Genomic DNA, 18,673 nt, shown 5'->3' with positions numbered 1-18,673 from the left:
TGGATGGATGGATGGATGGATGGATGGATGGATGGATGGATGGATGGATGGATGGATGGATGGATGGATGGATGGATGGATGGATGGATAACTTTTCACCGTTAGATGTCTGTATGTGTTTCTGTTTCATAAGGTAAGGTAAAGTAAGGTAATTTTATTTTTAAAGCACATTTTCTGCAACAAGGCAATTCAAAGTGCTTTACATGAGTTAAAAGGAAATACAAACAAAATAACAAACCAAAGGAAAAGAGGAATGGACACATTAGGGCAGGTGGCAACATTCAGACCAAATAAAGAGGCAAAACAAAGACAGGCTGTGACGTCAAAGGGCCACAAAGGAACGTTACTGAGCGTCCTGGCAGAGTTCGATAAAGGTGTTGTTTATCTAGGAATGTCCTTAGGAGCGTTCAGCTTCGCAACTCCATGGATACAGGAGGGAGTGAGGAGGGAAGAGCATTGTGCTTACATATCTTCAAGGAGATTAGAGATATGTAGCCCTTCCAAGGCCACACAGGGAAAGCCAGTTCATAAACAGAACGTCTTACGTCAGGAAGATTATAAATTTCAATCTTCCCTAAAGTCTCTTTGATACATCTCAGTTCCCAGTCATCCAAATTAGTTTGATCGTTCCACTGAGCCAAAACTAGCAACTTCTCCAAGATCGATTCCATCTGGTTAGTGAGTTTTAGAGTCCTCGTCTCTGTCCACACCAACAGGCTGAGTGTTCGCTAGTTCGGCCAAGTCCGTCACAAATTTGTCGATAAGCCAGGAATCCACAAGCTCCAAACTGCAGAAATCCTGTTATCATGAATATGTACATCATAAGTTATTCTCAGCAGGTTTTGTGGCAATCACTGTGGGAGTAAACTGTTTAGTTGTTGTGAAATGTAGTGTTTTTTGGTGGTCTCTTTACTCTCTGTTGCTTATGAACTGTAGTTTCTCTGGCTGGTACCTGCAGTAATCTGATTAAGTCTTCACACTCCTGTTTGAAGAAGACACCACCCTCTTCAACCCAGAGAGCCATTTTGTTTTCGGTTCTGATAAATATAATTAGTCCTGAGCCACAAAACCTAAACCCTCCTTCAAAAAAGAAAAAAAACCCTGAAATAATTAGTAGATGCTGTTTATTGTTGTTGGTTTTTAACCACAAAAACGGTAGCAAGAAGCATATCAGCTACGAGTGGTACTACATTATTAATATAATAATAATGTAATACAAGACTGTGGAGAAAGTATTTGGCCTATTTTTTGTTGTTGGTGCTTTTTTCCTCAAACGTTAATGTTTCAGAACAACAACCACATCCTAAAGGGGTAAAAATGACAACATGAGGAAAATACAAAAAGCCGTTTTCAAGCAAAAATGTGTGCAGTAAAGGAAACAAGCTTTACCAAACCAATTTGGCCCTGTGAGGAAAAAAAAGTAATGGTTCCTATTTGGTGAATCATACATGAACTGTAATGTTGCCAACAGGGGAAATCATTTTTTCATGAAAAGTCATGTTGGTTTGGTTTGGATGACTCTCGATACTCAGTAAATAAAATCAGCAACTTTGTATAATATTATTATGTTTGATGACCTGAAAAATCACAGTGTAACAAGGAGAAAGAAACTGAAGAAATCGTCAAGGGGGGGTTAACACTTTTTCATAGCAATGTAGAAAAAAAATCCGCTCATATTTTAGAAAGTTAGTGACAATTTGAAGCTGTTTTCTTGTAGCAAACTATTTTTTCACATTACCAAATTAAACAGCAACATAAATGATGCGTCTAAGAAGTTGTTTTTGATGCAGATTACTAGTTTTATTACTAATTATCTTCAGCAATTATTAATAGTTATTCATGGATAAACCAGACTATTGTTGGACAGCGTTATGATGATCACATTCATTTGTTTTTACTGTGAATAAATGTTATCCTAATTACATGATGCAACTTTAGTAGATAAAAACTCCAGAATCCAAAATATGTGCCACATATCACCGCCGTCTGGAGAGCTCAGCATGTCTATTAAATACTCTTAAATTAATATTAATCATATAAATACTAATAAAAAAAATGCACATCTAAAGCACAGTGAACGATTTTTTTCCCCCTTAAAAAACCTGTAGTAAAACCTATTGGTGGTCCTCAAACTTCACATTAAGTGTTGGGTCTCATTTGCCTCCGAGTTATAGCGCGGTTCGAATGCAGACGTGGATGCCAGCGGACTACAGACAGCTTCTAAAGCAGATTATAGCGCATGGCATTCTGGGTAATGCCATACATGCGCTTTCACCAACAACGTGACTCTTGTGGAAAACGTGAAAAAACGAGGAAATAACATCTCACCAGAGGGAGAAATGGTTCAGTCTTTTTCCAAACACAAAAGGGAAATCCTACAACCGTTAAAATCTGATGCCACTCCATGTTTGTTTACACTTTGTAAAGAAGGAAGTTGAGCTCATGTCTTCTTCTGAGGTTTTTGTGTCGTTTCCCCCTGGTTCTTGTAGCGCCAACACAGGCGAGGAGGGGAACAGGTTTTTCAAAGGAATCGTTTGACAGAGTGCAATGTGAAAGCGAACCGCATTGGCTGAAAATGGAACAAATGTCACCATTTTGGTCCTCTATCGAAGTCTACCAAACCATCAGGTGTGAAAACACCCTGACATATTGTGTGTTTACTTTGTTTTGACAATAGAATAATTTTTGCATTTTTCATAAAAAAGAGATACTACTTTCAATACCTTTAAAAGTATCTCAAAAGTTTGGACACTCCTGATTGAGTACCTCTACAGGGATTTCACACAGTCATGTGACTTCCTCCGTTAGGCCCTCTATTCTTAGCTTCAAGCTTAGGCTGTGGTGCAAAAAGCTATAGCTGCGCTTTGTGGGGCTAAATTGTTTGCCACATTCTAAAACCTAAACTTTTATGATTTGTTTTGTCTTTACTGATGAGTTAGAAAGTGTTTTGCCAGGATTTTTTCTGTCTTACCTCCAGGCAGGCTGATTGGTCCGCAGCCATGCCCTTTCTCGTAGTTCTGCTCAGTGATGTAGATGTGCTTCTTGCAGAGCCTCCAAAGGCCGAAGTGTGCTGCCTCGCAGGTCTCATTGAACCTCACCACCGGTGGGCTCAGCACTGCCCAGTGGTCCGTTACCACCGCTGTGAACATGCACGCCATGCCCACCACCAGCACGAAGATGGCGATCTTTATCTTGGTGCGTTTGTGCATGTTTCCCAGTTGGTGCGACTTCTAGTCAGTTAACAACAACAGAAAGTACGTAAGACTCAATATTCTGATCTGAAACTCTGAGACTTTTTCCCCTCGGTGGGCCGCGGTAAGTCTCAGGGAAAAAACGTCGCTGTCCTTCCCCTCTCTCCACCCAGGACGAATGTCTTCTCTCTCGCTACTGCAAATCTGCGCTTCTGGTTTGAAGGGAAGGGGGCCAGACTCCTCTGTCCTACTTTCATGCCCCTCTTTCCCCTCGCACTGTGAGCCGCCGCTCTACGGACGGTTCACAAAGTCAGCTGTTGGGGTAGATCAGAGAAGTTGATGACCAGACTGTCTGCCATGCTGGGGAATGGGTGTGTTTCTCAGGGTGTTGTATGCTATAAATGACCATTGAGTCAGACTCTGCGCTTATCCTATTACAGTATCACTGTGTTGAGATTAGCAAAGTGCCATTATAAGAGTATTAGCATAATACTTTTATATATAATAATGCAAGCTGAGTTTTAAAGAAGTGCTTTTAGGAGGGTATCAAATAGTTTCTCTTGCTTGTTTAATTGTCATATGATATTGTTGAGTCAAAGCTCTGTGATGTTTTTGTATGGATTTGTCTCTTTATACTATATATATATATATATATATATATATATAAGAAGAAACTGTGTCTATAATGAGCTGCGACTGAAGACAGGAACACTTCCCGTATGCGAGGCACTACTTTGAAATTGATATTAACTGTTGAGGTAAACTCTGTGTCTGCAGTAAATCAGCTCTATCTCCTAGACTTCTGCAGCAAATCAAAAGCTCCTTTAAAACAAAAACTCACCAAGAGGTTCAAGAAATAAAGAAATGCCAACATGTAAAAACAAGCTTCTTTTGATTTAGAAATTCTACTAATACAAATATCACATTGTATTGCAGCCTGTCATTTCAAATCCTCTAATATCACATATAATTTTGTCCTTACTGGATCATAATATTAAGGAAAACCTCATGCCGAACAGCTTTTGCTTGTACAACTTCTTTTAAAAAAAGTCAGTGAGATGCTGCCGATCAAATAACCTCTTAACCATTAAGCGATTATCAGTTATTGGATAATTAGTCAATGAGTAATATGACTCTGTTGTTCAGTGCAAAACTTGCAGCAGTAATTCAAAGACGTGTCAGAGAGCAGCAGTCCAACACTGAGGTACATGATCCACCAGCAGCTGCTTTGTTACGGAGGGTGTTGACCGCTGGAGTAAATTACACCTTTGTTATGCCATCGGGGGCTACTGTACCCTTGGTTGCCTTGGTGACCAGTCACTCAACCTGTACTGGGGTTTTTACTGCTCCTTCTGCAGCATGGCAAAATAAAAGAGGTAAACTGCAAATTCAGATTTTGTTTACCCTGCGACTGTGTTCACATATTGAAAACAACATTGGCAGAAAGGAGTAAATGACACAAGTTTAAGTAGCTTCTACTTCTAGTATCTTTGAGAGTGCAAACATGAAGCCTTCAACAGAGGTGGGCGGATCGATTCAAAATATCGATACAAAGTCAGTTTTGGTATCAGATCAATGTCAGCATTGTAAGAGCAATACTTTAGTTTCAGATTCCTTCTTGCACACATTATGTTAATATATTATTAAAGTATTTTGTCAACAGCTGCTGTCCTACAAAATAATTCAAAGGAAAAACTACAAAAATGCCTAAAAGTCAGAAATTTGATGATATATCAAACTTAAATTAAAAGTATCTATATCAGTATTGACATCGGCGATATGGGCCCTGTATTTGCTGGGTATCGCATCAATACCAAAAAATGCTATATCACACACATCTACCCTTTAATTAGTCATTGACGTAGTGCATGGGATGATTCATAGATAAAAATATACAACCTGAAGTTATAAAAAAGGATGAAGAATATCACTATGAGTCACAATATAACATTTCAACACTCAAGTTTAGTAGCAACAAGGTTCTCTAAATACAGCCTCCGAACTTGTCCGATTCTTCAAAAAACAGTCAGAAAGTTGACAGAACAATTTGAATTTTAGCCTTAAACTAACTCTTTTCATTCAGATTCAGATTTTAACAAATCATTTACTTTTGGCCGAGCGAATAAAAAATATTTTGAAATCATCACTGTCTCGCTATTTATTACCCAAGGATCAGAACCAACCTCAGACTGTGGAGCACGTACAATGTTAAAATGCCACACTGGTTAAGTTGTCAGTTACTTTTTGACATGTCCTTAGGAATGGCTGATATTGCAAAAGCTGTATTTCACTGATTATCTGTTGCTAATGTATTTCTGGAGTGCTGAAAGTAGAAAAAATGTGACAAACCGAGAACTAGACGGTGGATTTTGACAACCGTCCCTTGGTTGTCAAAGGGACAGTTTGACAGCCAACCGTCCCTTTGACGGGTCACCAGTAGGGATTGGTGACCCTACTGCTCACCAATCCAGTCAGAATCTGTATGTTAGTCATTTATATTGTTGCATTCGCACGATACCATCAGCTGTATTCTTGGAGGAGCAACTGTTCATACTCATAAATCTGGGAAAGGATATAAGGTCATTTTCCAGTAATTTGGAGTTCATAATTCTGCAGTGAGAAAGATTATTCACAACTGGGAAAAAACATCCAACAAGGCTGCCAGGCTTCCCATTGGAAGACTCCAGCAAGGTCACCCAGGGGTCGGATCATGCCATGCTCACGGAAACGGCTAAACTCCCGAGAGTTACATTCCTGACCCTACGGACTACAGTTTGCATCTTAGATGATGACAGCGCAATTAGAGGAATACTGAACCGGTTTGGCCAGTGATGATGAAAAGGTTTCCATGAACCAACTTTTCCAATTATTTGAATCAGTTTTAGGTAACAATTGACATAATCAACACAAACAAAGAAAACAATTTTGTCCTTAAGTTGTTCTGTGTATTAAGGTGGAAAGCACAGTAAGCTAATCATGCTTACTGAGTTTTTCTCAGCACTTTGATAAGCCTTTGTTGGTGATGACAACTTTAAACTCCCTTTAAACCATAACTGTTATGGGAGCCTTTCCTGGTGCACTTTGACCTTCAGTTTTTTCAATAGATTTTAAATTTCGTTCAAGTTGAAGGATGAAAAAAGTCCGTCCAAGCTCATCTTAGCAGATTTATAACAGAGAGTTTCCTTGGCCATATGTTTCAATCACTACTTTACTGAGAAATTCACTCTAAAGTCGGGATGAATGGTCCATTTCTCCATTCATCCCGACTTCTCCTGATCTCAGGTGGTTTCTTCATACTTTTTTTTAGTTCCTCAGTGCATCCCTTTTGCTTCTAATATTATTTGGCAAGCTTCAGGTTCACTTTCTTCATCAGTGGAGCCTTGCGCAGTGATCATGCTTAAATGTAATTATGCTTTGCGTGAACCTTGGTGAAGGAAAACCTTTTCATAAATTATCAATTGGGACAGCAGCAGCTGTTTGTAACCAACACTTCTAAGTAACAACAGATTTCAACCTATTTTGCTTTGTTTTTTTTTTTGTTTGTTTGTTTTGATTTGATGTGTGGATTACTCTAGACGTATGATGAATCGACTGGTCTGTTTTCTTGCTCGTGCCGTTTCTCCTGGCTTGTCGTTCACTCTCCCTGTCTGCTTCCTCCACTTTCCCTCATGTGGATCTGATCTCACTGATTACCTCCACCTGCCAAGTTTCTATTTATATGCCTCGCGCCCTCGGTTCAGTGTGAGATCATCTGTTGTCATCAGTCCCAGCTATGAAGCCGTTTGTCGACCCTGCCTATCCTTCAACTGTTGCATTTGCCTTCTGTTTTTTTTGTTTTCTTTTGGACGCACAGTTTTTGACCTTTGCCTGGATTTTTCATTGTTTTTCACATTCTAGACTGCTTCTGTTCTTCCTGGATATGGTATGTGCATAACCCTGGACTCTGTTCCCATTAATCAACGCTTTGAGTTGGGGTTGTAGTCTGAGGCGTTTTGGAGGACAGGTGATCAAGTTGGGGGGGGGGGAAAGTAGCATACTTTTTTTCTCCCCCCGACATTTTTTACAACCCCACAAATGATCACTTGTATCATTTGCCTCAGTCCTTGCACACAAAAGGATTAAGATGTATGAAAAAATTATGGTTATTATGTGTACAACATAAAGAAGTAGTCTGTTTGATGCAGCTGTTGTTGGGTAAAATTACTGGTAATATAGGCTGTTAAATCCAGAAATGAGACCTTGGGTCAAACACTACAAAGTGATTTCAGAAGGGCATGTTTTTGTGGCGCTCTAGCACCTCCAAGGGTCTCGGACTAAGATTCCTTCTTCTACAGATGAGTCCCTGCTCTTCCAGGCAAACCCTTTTACCTCCTTACTTGGTTGCCAACTGGAAACAGACGTCACTCACCGCTTGTATCAGGATCAGTAGCAGCTGCAGAGAATATTTTCCCAAGGGGATAATAATGAAGTGATACCGACATTGTAAATTTATTGTCAGTAGAAATGTGTTCGCTGAGAAATCGTAAACCATAAATTCAGGTAAAAAAAAAAAAAAAATGAATGAAGCAAATGGGGTTTTTGTTACTTTTTTTTTACAGTTTCTGGAAAAAAAATTATAAATGTGCTACTTTTTCTCTTTTTGTTTTCTTTCAATACTTACAAAGGGCACTACTAACTGCAACCCTAATATGCATACAGAATACAAGCTTTAAAACAAACATACATTTGTAATGGTTTACTACCTTCTATCTTTCAAAAATAACGTTTTGTTTTTTGTAGATTTTAATCCACAATCTTTCCCAGAAAAACCACTTAAATCCATTCTGTTTCACAAAGCAGAGGAAGAGTTTGAAAAAAGGTCACGTTTCTGAATCATTTAAATAACTTCAGCGAGATTCATGAAAGATACATAAACACCCGTTTATGTATCTTATCTTAGAATTTTTATGAAAATGTCTACCTTTTGGTATGTTCAAATCGAAGGATTTTTATTAAATTGTTGAAAGATCGCACGCCAGTAAATCAGCTTTATTCACTTTAGCTTTGTGAGATACTCAACATAAGATATCTAATAGAGAAATTCAACTTGCAGTAAAGGGATATTACAAATAATGTTTCCACCCTTTTCATAGCCCTCCTGTGGAAAATCAGCTCACGTTGAGTCTCTTTAGAGCAGCTGTTTACTACTTTCCTTTTGCACCAGTAGATGTCCCACTCAAAGTCAAATATTTAACAATAATAAATGGTATAGATACTCATAAACCATTCGGTCTCAAAAATCACTTGGAGAGAGCAGTTATTTTCTCTTCAATGCTTTCTGTGCAGTAATCAGTGTATTTCTCAAAAATGATGGCTATTTATAATCAACACACAAAACGCTGTTTAATTATGAGAAAAATCAACATGGACTAAAAATCAAAGAAAATAAGAATTAAATTAATAATCAAACCAAGACATGATTGCTCATAATTAACAGAGCTAAAGACACAAACGAAACAAAAAAATCTGATTTACTTTAGAAGCTGCCAGTAAACACAGGAATTGATGTTAAAAATCTAAAGCTGATTAAAGATGGAAAATTCATTAAACATTTATCTGTCCCTGAAGTAAAGAGTTTAGGAACTGGGATTCTGATCTCTGACTGAAATTTGAGAGAGAAATCACGACTGGAAGAAGTTTTAATCATCACAGCGGTTGTATTAACCAATCTGGATGAAGTGACTGAGGGACTTTTAAAAAGAGCAGCAGCACCTGACCTGAAGGACATCGACTGGTTTGCCCCTTTGACCCTCCATCACACTGACGCTATCGCCTGACAGCTGAGAGTTGGCAGTTTGAGTCCTCAGGGAAGGTTTGGGTGCTTCACATTTCTTCTGAGGGAGTCGACCTCGTCCGATGGACTAATCATGCGTGGCCCGGAGCCGAGCCGTAAATCTAAATGATTGAAATGAGTCATGATGCACGGCTGCATTCATTAAGGCTGATTAGCTCAGCTTACCAGTCCATTTGTTTTCTCCTTCTTCTTCTCGGGATTTCTAAATTTCAGTTGCGATCTGAGGCAAATCGGACATGTACTGTTAGGAAAATAAATAGATAAACAAGTAAATTTACAACTGAATTTTCAAATATATATATATATATATATATATATATATATATATATATATTTGAAACATTTACAATATAGATATATATATATTGCAAATGCATTTTATTATATAGTTTAATATGATATCAATAAATGACACTGAGCATTTTGGAACTACGTCAAACTGTATTTTCTCGTATTAAATCAGATATTTCTATGACGTTGTAGCTGTTCCAAATAAATACTACATGCTTACATCTTAAACTACACTGTAAGGTATAACATATGGTGTATTTTTATTTTGAAGACTACAAAACAACTGAAGATGTTGCTGTAATTTATGACAAGCCGAGCTTTACCCAGATTAAAAAAGGTTAAGCTTCAACTGCTGTTGGCTAAATCCAGTTATTAGCACAGGGACAGATGCCATCACAATGTGTGCTCCTACTTCCTGGATTCACAGCATAGCAAAGGTATGAGAGAAAGGGGGAGAGAGAGAGAGTTCAAAGCCTGCCGAGGGAAAAAAATGTCAGGCATTTTACATTTTCAAAAAAGAATTTGGAAAGAGAGAGGCAACACGCCTGCCGGAAATCAGAAATCAGATCTGGATTTTTTTCACTTTAATTCAACAGATTTGATTGCTGCTTGTGACACTCACCTGAAGCTGTAGTGGTCTGAGCGTCAGGCGCTTCTGGCTTGCATTCAAACTCTATGTGGAGGCCCGTCGAGGGCCCGTCGTTTTAAGCATCTAGCGCGACGCGATTTGAACCATTTGGAGCGTTTTGAGCGTTTGACGCTCCACGTAGACTTCTAACGTAAACCAGAGGCGCCTGACGCTCAAAACGCGTTTGGTGTGAACGCGCCATTAGACTGGGGGGCGAAAGGGAGCGGGGTGCAGGGCTGTTTGGTGACGTAATTTATGTAATGTGGGAATATGGGAGCACAGCGGGAAACGGGAGTAAGATACGTGGTTTCCCGGAAAAAAGCAGAGACTGGACAGGTATGTTGTGGTCAAATAAAGTTGAAGTTACCGTTAATTATCACCAATTACTTGATAAAAAATATTGAATGTGGGGCGTGGCGTGGCGCGCGATCCGTATGCACAAGCTACAGATCTCGTCGAAACTCGACTCACGTTGTTGGTTCCTTTGCTGCTTGTCTTTGTCCCCTTTTCTCTGTCTGACTACGGTCAAATAAAGGCCACTAATTCCAAAAATAATTCTTAAAAAACATAAAAGAAGTTGTCGTCGACTGTAAAAGAAAAAAAAAACGTACTTATGCTTCTGCATGTATCAAGTTTGAGTGAAAAGAGTACGCAGCCTCTGCTATATATAAAGAGCCGCGGTGAGTTGTGAGTGCTAACAAGCATGTTGGTTATTCCAGTGACTGCGTAGAGAGGTGACTCTGCCATTTCCCCTTCAATTACCGGAGGAGATGTTTCACCGACACGCAACAGGAGGTGGGCCAGCTTTCCTGTGGATGAAAATATCAGTCAGGATTCACGGCATTCGCATCCACAGGACCTCACACGTCCGGTGATGGGCAGAGACGGATACGGTGGGGGTGGGGGGTGGGGGATATTGCTCATATTCATGACTGGAAGGGAAAACGTGGACATCAAACCAGTTTGGCATAACATAGATATAAGTCTCATGCTGACTTTAAATATGTCTGTTCTAATTCAAGGCGTCTCCTTGCAAACATCAGTGACCGGAATGACAAGTATGGCTGGCAGAGCTGAGTATTCACCCTTTAAAACACACATGGAAGTCACCGAGCTACAGACGCACCGAGTGGCTGCCGAATTTAACCGGTTACAACTTCTGACAAATATCTCTAAGCAGCACACAGACCATTAAGCAGACATGGAAACCAGTCGAGCATGAGCGCTTCAAACCAGAAAATCTGATCCAGCAATACGACACACAGCAACTTTTTTGTAGACGCGCTATTCAAATTCCGGATGAGCTCTTGGGAGCCTGTTAGCTCAAGCAAGCATTAAGTTGGCTGATCTTGATTTCCTGTGCTGTCTGGCTAGCTGCCAGATCCTAACAACCACATCAGCACTGCAGTGTTAACCAGATACCACTGGGTCAATCAAAGCTTGCAAGATACTCTTAGTGTGTCACTTTGGATGAAGTTTGCATCAGTTTAGAAATACACATGCTTAGTTTTTTAACAAATTTTGTTTTTCCGAATCACTGTTTAGACCAGTGTTTCTCAACCTTTTTTGGCCCAGCGCCCCCCCCAGCCTTTATCCAGGTCCCTCACTGCCCCCCACCAAAGAATTTGCAGGCTACTTTGCACTGACCATTATTTTATCATTAATATTACCATCACTATTGTAGATGTTTTGATTTTTATGCTTGTTTTTGTATTTATCATCAAGATAATTTCCCAGAGAACAACAAAGTAATGGGAATAGAAATTATTTTCACAGGCGTCTACGAAAAATGCAATGAACATTCAACTTAAAATCGGTAGGCCTAACAGCAGCCAATCAGAGTGGAAAAAATATTCTTATTCTTTTCCATTTTCTAGTTGTTAAATATTCCACAAAATGACCAGATAAAAGATGAACAACATGCCAGTTTAAACTTTGAACTATTTGCAAAAAAGACTGAGCTCTGCAACATTAAAACATGGATAGAACTGTAACTACATTAATCATAACTCTTCTTCTCTTCAGTGTTTCTGGTGGTGCAGCTCTGTGCTGCCTTCAGGAAAATGGGACATCAGAGTATCATCCATAAAATTTCACCCACATGGCATTTATTGTGCAAACCAGAGCTTTCAGTAGAAAAACAAAAGTTCCAGGTCCTTTTAATGCCATACAAATATGAGACAGAAACATGGATTATATCTTTATATAAACCTGTCTATTGATTTATAGATTGATAGTTTGCTGGACAGAAATTACAAAGAACAAATCTGGTTCTTAATCAAGTCCTAATGAGTCAAATTCAAAGTGTCATGGAGTCGTCAGCCTCATGACATTAACACTGACATGAAAAATAATATTGAAGAATTAAATATATCAAATCTAATTAAAAACATAAATAAGTGATCAGTTCTTTACTGTTATGGTCTGTAAGATTTATTTATTCTCAGTACTAGATATGGTCTCAATAAACCCATGGCACTTCAACAATATTATTTTAACTTTTATCTGGAAATAGTCTGTTTATTCTTGCCATACAGTCCTCTGTATTAATTATTGCTCAAAAGGGTTCTTAGTTTATTCTTGCATTTTGTTCTTCATTAATTTCCATTTAGTTTCATTTGATTAGTATTATCCTCTCTTGGTTTGTTGCTATGTCCACTTTAGTTTCTTTCCTGTTGCTACATTTATTTTATCATTTATTGACGCTCACCACCAGTTATTTTTACTCATCACCTGCTGTTCCGTCTAATCGTCATGTTTCACATCATGTGTTGATTTTTTCACTGTTCAGCGTCGGATTCTCTGTTTTTATGCCATAATTCACATCTAGTCCGACGCTCCGTTTTATGTCCCACTTCTCCTGTTTCAGAGTTTTGCGCAATGTGCGCTCTTTTTTTTTTTTTTACCGCGTATGGTGCAGGGCGGTCGGGAAGCGTATCGATGGGGAAAAGGCAGACTGACATAAACATTTTTAAAACAATGGAAACAATTTCTGCATTCTGATTATTGAAATTTAAAAGTGCTGTGTTGTTCTATCACCCCCGTTTCATACCGGACCACTTACAGCACCGGTGTTAACGCTACAAAATGAACGCTCTCTGTCGTGGTATCACCCATGGAGGGATTTCTTGATTTCTTTATTTAAATGGGTTCATTTTTCAAAGGGATACACAGTGATTTTAGCTACCAGTAGCAGGAGAACGGAGCTGCGCCAAGAAGCTAACAGAAGCTAACAAACACTGAATAGAAGAAGAGCTGCCATCGATACAGCTGCAGCCAAGTATGATTTAATGTGACACAAGACAGTTTTACCAAGTTGCTCAAAGTCTAAACTGGCATTGTTGTGCATTTAAGGTGAAAAGTTTACCTTCAACCAAACGCCCCCCAAAGGCATCCCAGCGCCCCCCTTTTGTAAAAATGTCCGCCAGCGCCCCCTGCCGTCCTCTGAACGCCCCCTGGGGGGCGGCACCGCCCACGTTGAGAACCGCTAGTTTAGATGGAGTTAGCAAAATCCCCCCAAAAAGAAAGTTAAAACAATCCAAATATAAATGAAGTGGAAACTACAAGAGCAACAAAAAAGAGGAAAAGATTATATAGTTTAAATTATTCTTCATAATACATTTACCAATAATATTCAACTTTATTTAGTCAGGAAATAATAAGTAAGCTTATTCGGAATAATCACCTCGTCTTTAACTTCTTATGTTGAATATTGGGTACTTAAATTAACTAAATCACAATGAGAACATGAAAATAAAATATTCACTCACTGAATCAGATTCTATGTTGTGATAAAGTACAATAATAGGTGATTAATGTCCCATTTAGTTCTTATTTTTTTCAACAAAGACCTATACTTGCATGGTTTAGCTGACAGCTGGCCAATTAAAGGCAGAGATATTTATTTAAATTAAGACATTATTTCAGTAAATTAAGCTCCATCTCAAAATAAGAGAGTAATTATTTATTAATCTAAAGATGACTAACAAGAAAAATGCTTCAAGCACACTGATTTCCAGTTGTAAGCAGAAAAGTATTTTCTCTCAGTTAATAAAGCTGGAAACTGCCAAACAGGAAGAGATGATGTCTTATGATATTTTCAGATTTTCTACAGTTTATTCTGTGATTTGTCACCAACTTAAAATCCATTGCTATACATCATGCAACTGTTGCAAAAGAAAGTCACATCACTCCATCCTGACACAACAAAATTTATTGATGGTTCATTTGCTCAACCTCTTCAAAATCAACACCGTGAATGTCGGTCAACTCACTGCGACATGATAGAAAACTGCTACCGTACAAAACCTCTCTTTACACAAAAGGCAGTGGCTGCAGAAAATAACCAGGCTAAAGGGACGGATTGTTTCCGTAAAGTGCCGTTGTGTGGCGCATCAGCGTTATCCTGGCATGTAATTCTCATTTGGGATTCAGGATCATGGCTATTTGGAACAAGGTCTAAAGAAGAACATATTTTATCAGAAACCTTGAAGATTTCCAAGCACCTTCAACAAGTTCAAATGGTCAAATGAAATGTCCAATTTAACACTTTGTGTAATTTTCCATCTTTCCTGGTGCTAATTATGTGACACACAGAGTGAATTCATAGACATTTCATGTTGTTGCTTAGGGGGGAAAATGGTTAATCTCCAGTGATTTTAAGATAATGTCTGAAGAAAATCTCCAGACAGCTCCCACGGATATTTGCAATATCCGCAAATATCCCCAATGGATATTTGCAGAAATGTTTTTCAGCAAAGCAAATTATTATTATTATTTTTTCCATATGAAGGTTTTATGAACATGTCCCAGACTACATGGTTGGCGCCACCTACAGGTCTGGGGGAGTAAGAATAGCAACTTGGGCTGTCCTCTGTGATTCTGTGTTGATGAAAACATTTCTGGAAATGGATGTTTTTGAAACTACAACCCATTTTAGAAAAAAAAAACAGTTCCAATGTTGACAGTGCCTAATGCTAGCCTAATAATTCAAAGTTTTGAATTGCTATATCAAGGTTCACTCTGATATTTCAGTTTTCACCACCATGCACTAGCTAGCTAGCTCTGTACGGAAAAACGGTTTCAAATCTAAATTAATAAGCATCCAAATTTTCTAAACCAGAAAACTGACAATGCAGATTTTTCTGTGTAAATTTCCACATTCTTAATTTAAATAGGATGGTTAGATAATTTGGCGCTATCTTCTTAGCCAAAACACAGATTCATTCATGCGCATGGCGACTGCCAAATGTATCCCACAACTGATAAGCCGGATGTGCCTGGAGATCTCCCTTTGCATTATTTTTACCATCAAATTTATAAAAATCTTCCATAATCTGCCTAGAAAATATCATGTTGCTTTTGTTTCCCAGCTGTCTGTATTAGGTAACAAAATAAAGACCTGATGAATAAATCACCAATAGCGTACCGAGTTGTGTGGAGCTTCAGAGCCACACATGGAAACAACTGGATTTGTCTCGCTGGAAAACCGTCTTTACAATATAAATAATAATTATCACATTCTCTAAAATAGCCAGGAAATATCGTTGGGTGAGAGATTTGCTCTTGAATAGATCCTGCTCTAAATAGCCATTATTAGCTTAAATCTCCACAATCCACTGCACGTAAGACACTGGTTTCTTCTAAATACTATGGAAAAAAAATGCCAAAAATATCTCCTCATTTGTTAACATTCCTAAAAGTATGACCTTATTCTTTATTTTTTTTTTACACAAACCAATTGTTAACAGTCTGTCTGGCTTAAGTAAGGAACTCGTTTGTTCCATGCGTCGTCCCTGAGCACATTGAGAGCAAATTACACAGGCAGGCCTTCGTAAATAACATTTACACCACAAACCTGCGCAGCGTGTTGGAATGTACGTCATTACTGCGAGCATTTTCATTCACATTTATTTACACAAATTCATAGTTTCATTTAGTTATAATGCGTTCAGAGCCACTAAACACACAAGCACATACTCCCACACACTTACAACGCACACATTGATCACGTGACTTCTGCTCAAGCGCCATAAAAGATTAATGAGATACGGTGGTGAAAGCGTTTAAATCGTAGAGCTAAGAAAATAAGTTAGCACCGTCTGTGTTTTAATCATAAACTTCAGCGTAAGACGTCTTTGACAGCTGTCGCATAATATGAGCAACCCAAAAACTGGAGACAAAAACAATATTACATCAAAACAGTGAAAGCGGTTAATTTTCAAAATAGTATTTCACAAGAAAAACACAAAAAATATTTCGATGCTTTGAACTGAAATCAGAATCAGAATTAAGTCTGTAAAAGTTGCTCTTTGTCCCCATGAATCAGTCGCTTTCAGAGAACATTCTCTGAGCTTCGTCTTTCCAAGTAGTTAAAATATTTTAACATGACTTTCATGAAACAATGCTACATCTACCTGCGGCCACTATTTAAAGGGGCGGTGTTATATAAAATCAACTTTTTTGAGCTTTTTATCATGTTATAATGTTATTCCCTCATCATAAACGTACCAGGAATGCTGTCTTGATTTCTGTTTTTCAATGCACGTTTGAGAAATCCTTTAATCTCCCGTGGCAACCGTTCAAAACGCCTGGATAGACCCAGGTCCGCTCCAAGGAGGAGCTCCTTGGAGCTGCGGTTTCTGAGCCTCACAGAGCAGACCTGCCCTGCAACTCCCCCACTTGGCACCTTCAGACTAGCTGGCAGCAATTAGCTGAGTTCATTACAGGAGCTATGTCTCAGTGAAATGGTGGTAAAAACTTTATTAAAGGGTTAAAAGCGGAGCAACATTGTAATGACTTCCTGAAGGTGGAGTTTCAGAAAAAGTTGAAGTTTTTAAAGAGACAGACGCCCAATTTCAAGGTGTTAAATTACAAAGTAAAATTTCTTTAAAGTCATGTTTCATGTTTTTAGGCCTGGAAAACGTAAAATACTGCCCCTTTAAATATGATATCAGAAAAACTCAGAAGCAAAATGTGGTTTGTAAACTTAGTTCTGTTCTTGGAATGTAAACTGTCCCACTTCTTTCACCTCGGCATATAATAAAATCGTTTGTGACGTGTCGCGTGACAAACTGTCGTTTCTCATCACAACATTTAATAAAGCGCACCGCTCAACCCAGGAACCAGATCCAAGCCTCATACGGGGGTCGTCCTCCGGTTCGCCCCGTTTTTGACGTCCTTCTGGAAACAGTTGTGCACTTGTAAAAACCCGGTATTCCTCTCGGGACTGTACGGCCCCGCGGGCCCACTTCCGCCCTTCAGAGGGTCCCTGCTCAGCGTGTACATGGATATATCCCCCATGGGCAGACCCATCCCCAGCCCCACACCTCCAGACCCGCCGCCCATCTTCATTCCCACGGGGGAAGCTTCGCGGGACGGGTCGGTCGATCTGGAACTGGAGCGCGAACGCCTCCGTCTGTAGCGGTAGCTCGGTATGCGGGAGTACGGCGAAGAGGACGAGGTGGCTTTGATGAAGTCCCGCTTGCCCTGGAATCGCGTCTCCTTGTTTTTCTCGATGTAGATGTTGACGGCTAGGACACCCACCGACTCCGCCACGATGAAGGAGAGGGCGCCGAAGTAAAAGGACCAGCCATAGTTGTAATGGTTCTTCTTGTCCTCGTCTTTCTTGTCGCTGGGGTCCCCGGCGTTGCTGGAGATGTAAACAATGATGCCGATAATGTTGCTTAGGCCTGTAGAGAGGCACAGAAAGGCAAATGGTGGTTGGTAAAAGCTAAAAAGAGAAACTCTCTTCAGATTATGACACGGTGTGTAAATTCTCTTGCTTTCTGTTGTGACAACAGCATGTGGGTGTAAAGAAGTCTGGCCCTTTCCGTGTTCTCTGTGATATTTACAAGAATCACACACAAAAAACCCAATTTTTTGTTCAGAGTATATTTGGGTGGAATACATTTAGCATCATCCAGGTTTGTGTATGTGATGCTGGCTGTCAGACTTGTCCTACCTGCAGCCACAAACAGGATCCCTGCGCTGAGCAAGATGTTGTTCTTCCTGGTGTATAAACGACCTACTCCGACACACAGGCCACCCAACATCAGGAGGACGGTGCTGAGAATTGGAAAGAGGCTCGATGCGCGGACTATACCTGTACAAAAATGACAGAGAGTAAAGCAATGTGTAACATTAATGGCCAATGTTGGTGTGCTTAATGAGGGCACACACAGTGGATAGTAGAAGTGTGAAACCAGAATCTTTTCATAGTTTATGAAACATAAACAGGCGCTTTGGAAACAATCGCATTCGATTTAATCAATCAGGTTTATTTGTACAGCACATGTGCTTTATGTCCCAAAAACACAAAAGAACAAAGTTATAAAAGACATCATACAGTTATGGCCAAAAGTTTTGAGAATGATTCAAATGTTAATATTTACTAAGTCTACTGCTTCAGTTTTTATAATGGCAATTTGCATATACACCAGAATGTTATAAAGAGTGATCAGCTTAACAACAATTAATTGCAAAGTCAATATTTGCCTAGAAAATGAACTTTATCCCCCAAAACACATTTCATCTTCATTGCAGCCCTGCCTTAAAAGGACCAGCTGACATCGTTTCAGTGATTGCTCCAATTGTGAGTTGATGAGGACAGGGCTGGAGATCAATCTGTCATAATTAAGTAAGAATGACACCACTGGACACTTTAAAAAGAGGCTGATGCTTGGCATCATTGTTTCTCTTCTGTGAACCATGGTTATCTCTAAAGAAACA

The 18,673-nt window shown here is 39.2% G+C and overlaps 2 protein-coding genes across 2 annotated transcripts in view; both read right to left on the bottom strand.

Annotated features, from left to right (window-relative positions):
* Nucleotides 1-3,474, bottom strand: part of LOC103471075 (voltage-dependent calcium channel gamma-1 subunit) — a 15,452-nt gene extending 11,978 nt beyond the window's left edge. Inside the window, exon 1 of the mRNA XM_008419908.1 lies at nucleotides 2,972-3,474. Coding sequence (XP_008418130.1) covers nucleotides 2,972-3,209 — 238 coding nt within the window. The 5' untranslated portion in view covers nucleotides 3,210-3,474. The remainder of the gene's footprint in view (nucleotides 1-2,971) is intronic.
* A 13,341-nt stretch (nucleotides 3,475-16,815) lies between these two features.
* Nucleotides 16,816-18,673, bottom strand: part of LOC103471156 (voltage-dependent calcium channel gamma-4 subunit) — a 14,352-nt gene continuing 12,494 nt past the window's right edge. The window contains exons 3-4 of the mRNA XM_008420025.2: nucleotides 17,907-18,047; nucleotides 16,816-17,634 (exon numbers count right to left, since the gene is read on the bottom strand). Coding sequence (XP_008418247.1) covers nucleotides 17,081-17,634; nucleotides 17,907-18,047 — 695 coding nt within the window. The 3' untranslated portion in view covers nucleotides 16,816-17,080. The remainder of the gene's footprint in view (nucleotides 17,635-17,906; nucleotides 18,048-18,673) is intronic.

This window comes from Poecilia reticulata, linkage group LG1 (genome assembly GCF_000633615.1).
Source record: "Poecilia reticulata strain Guanapo linkage group LG1, Guppy_female_1.0+MT, whole genome shotgun sequence".
NCBI classification, from domain to species: Eukaryota; Metazoa; Chordata; class Actinopteri; order Cyprinodontiformes; family Poeciliidae; genus Poecilia; species Poecilia reticulata.
Note: the sequence above shows the minus strand (reverse complement) of the source record. Positions and strands in the feature narration are given on the sequence as shown.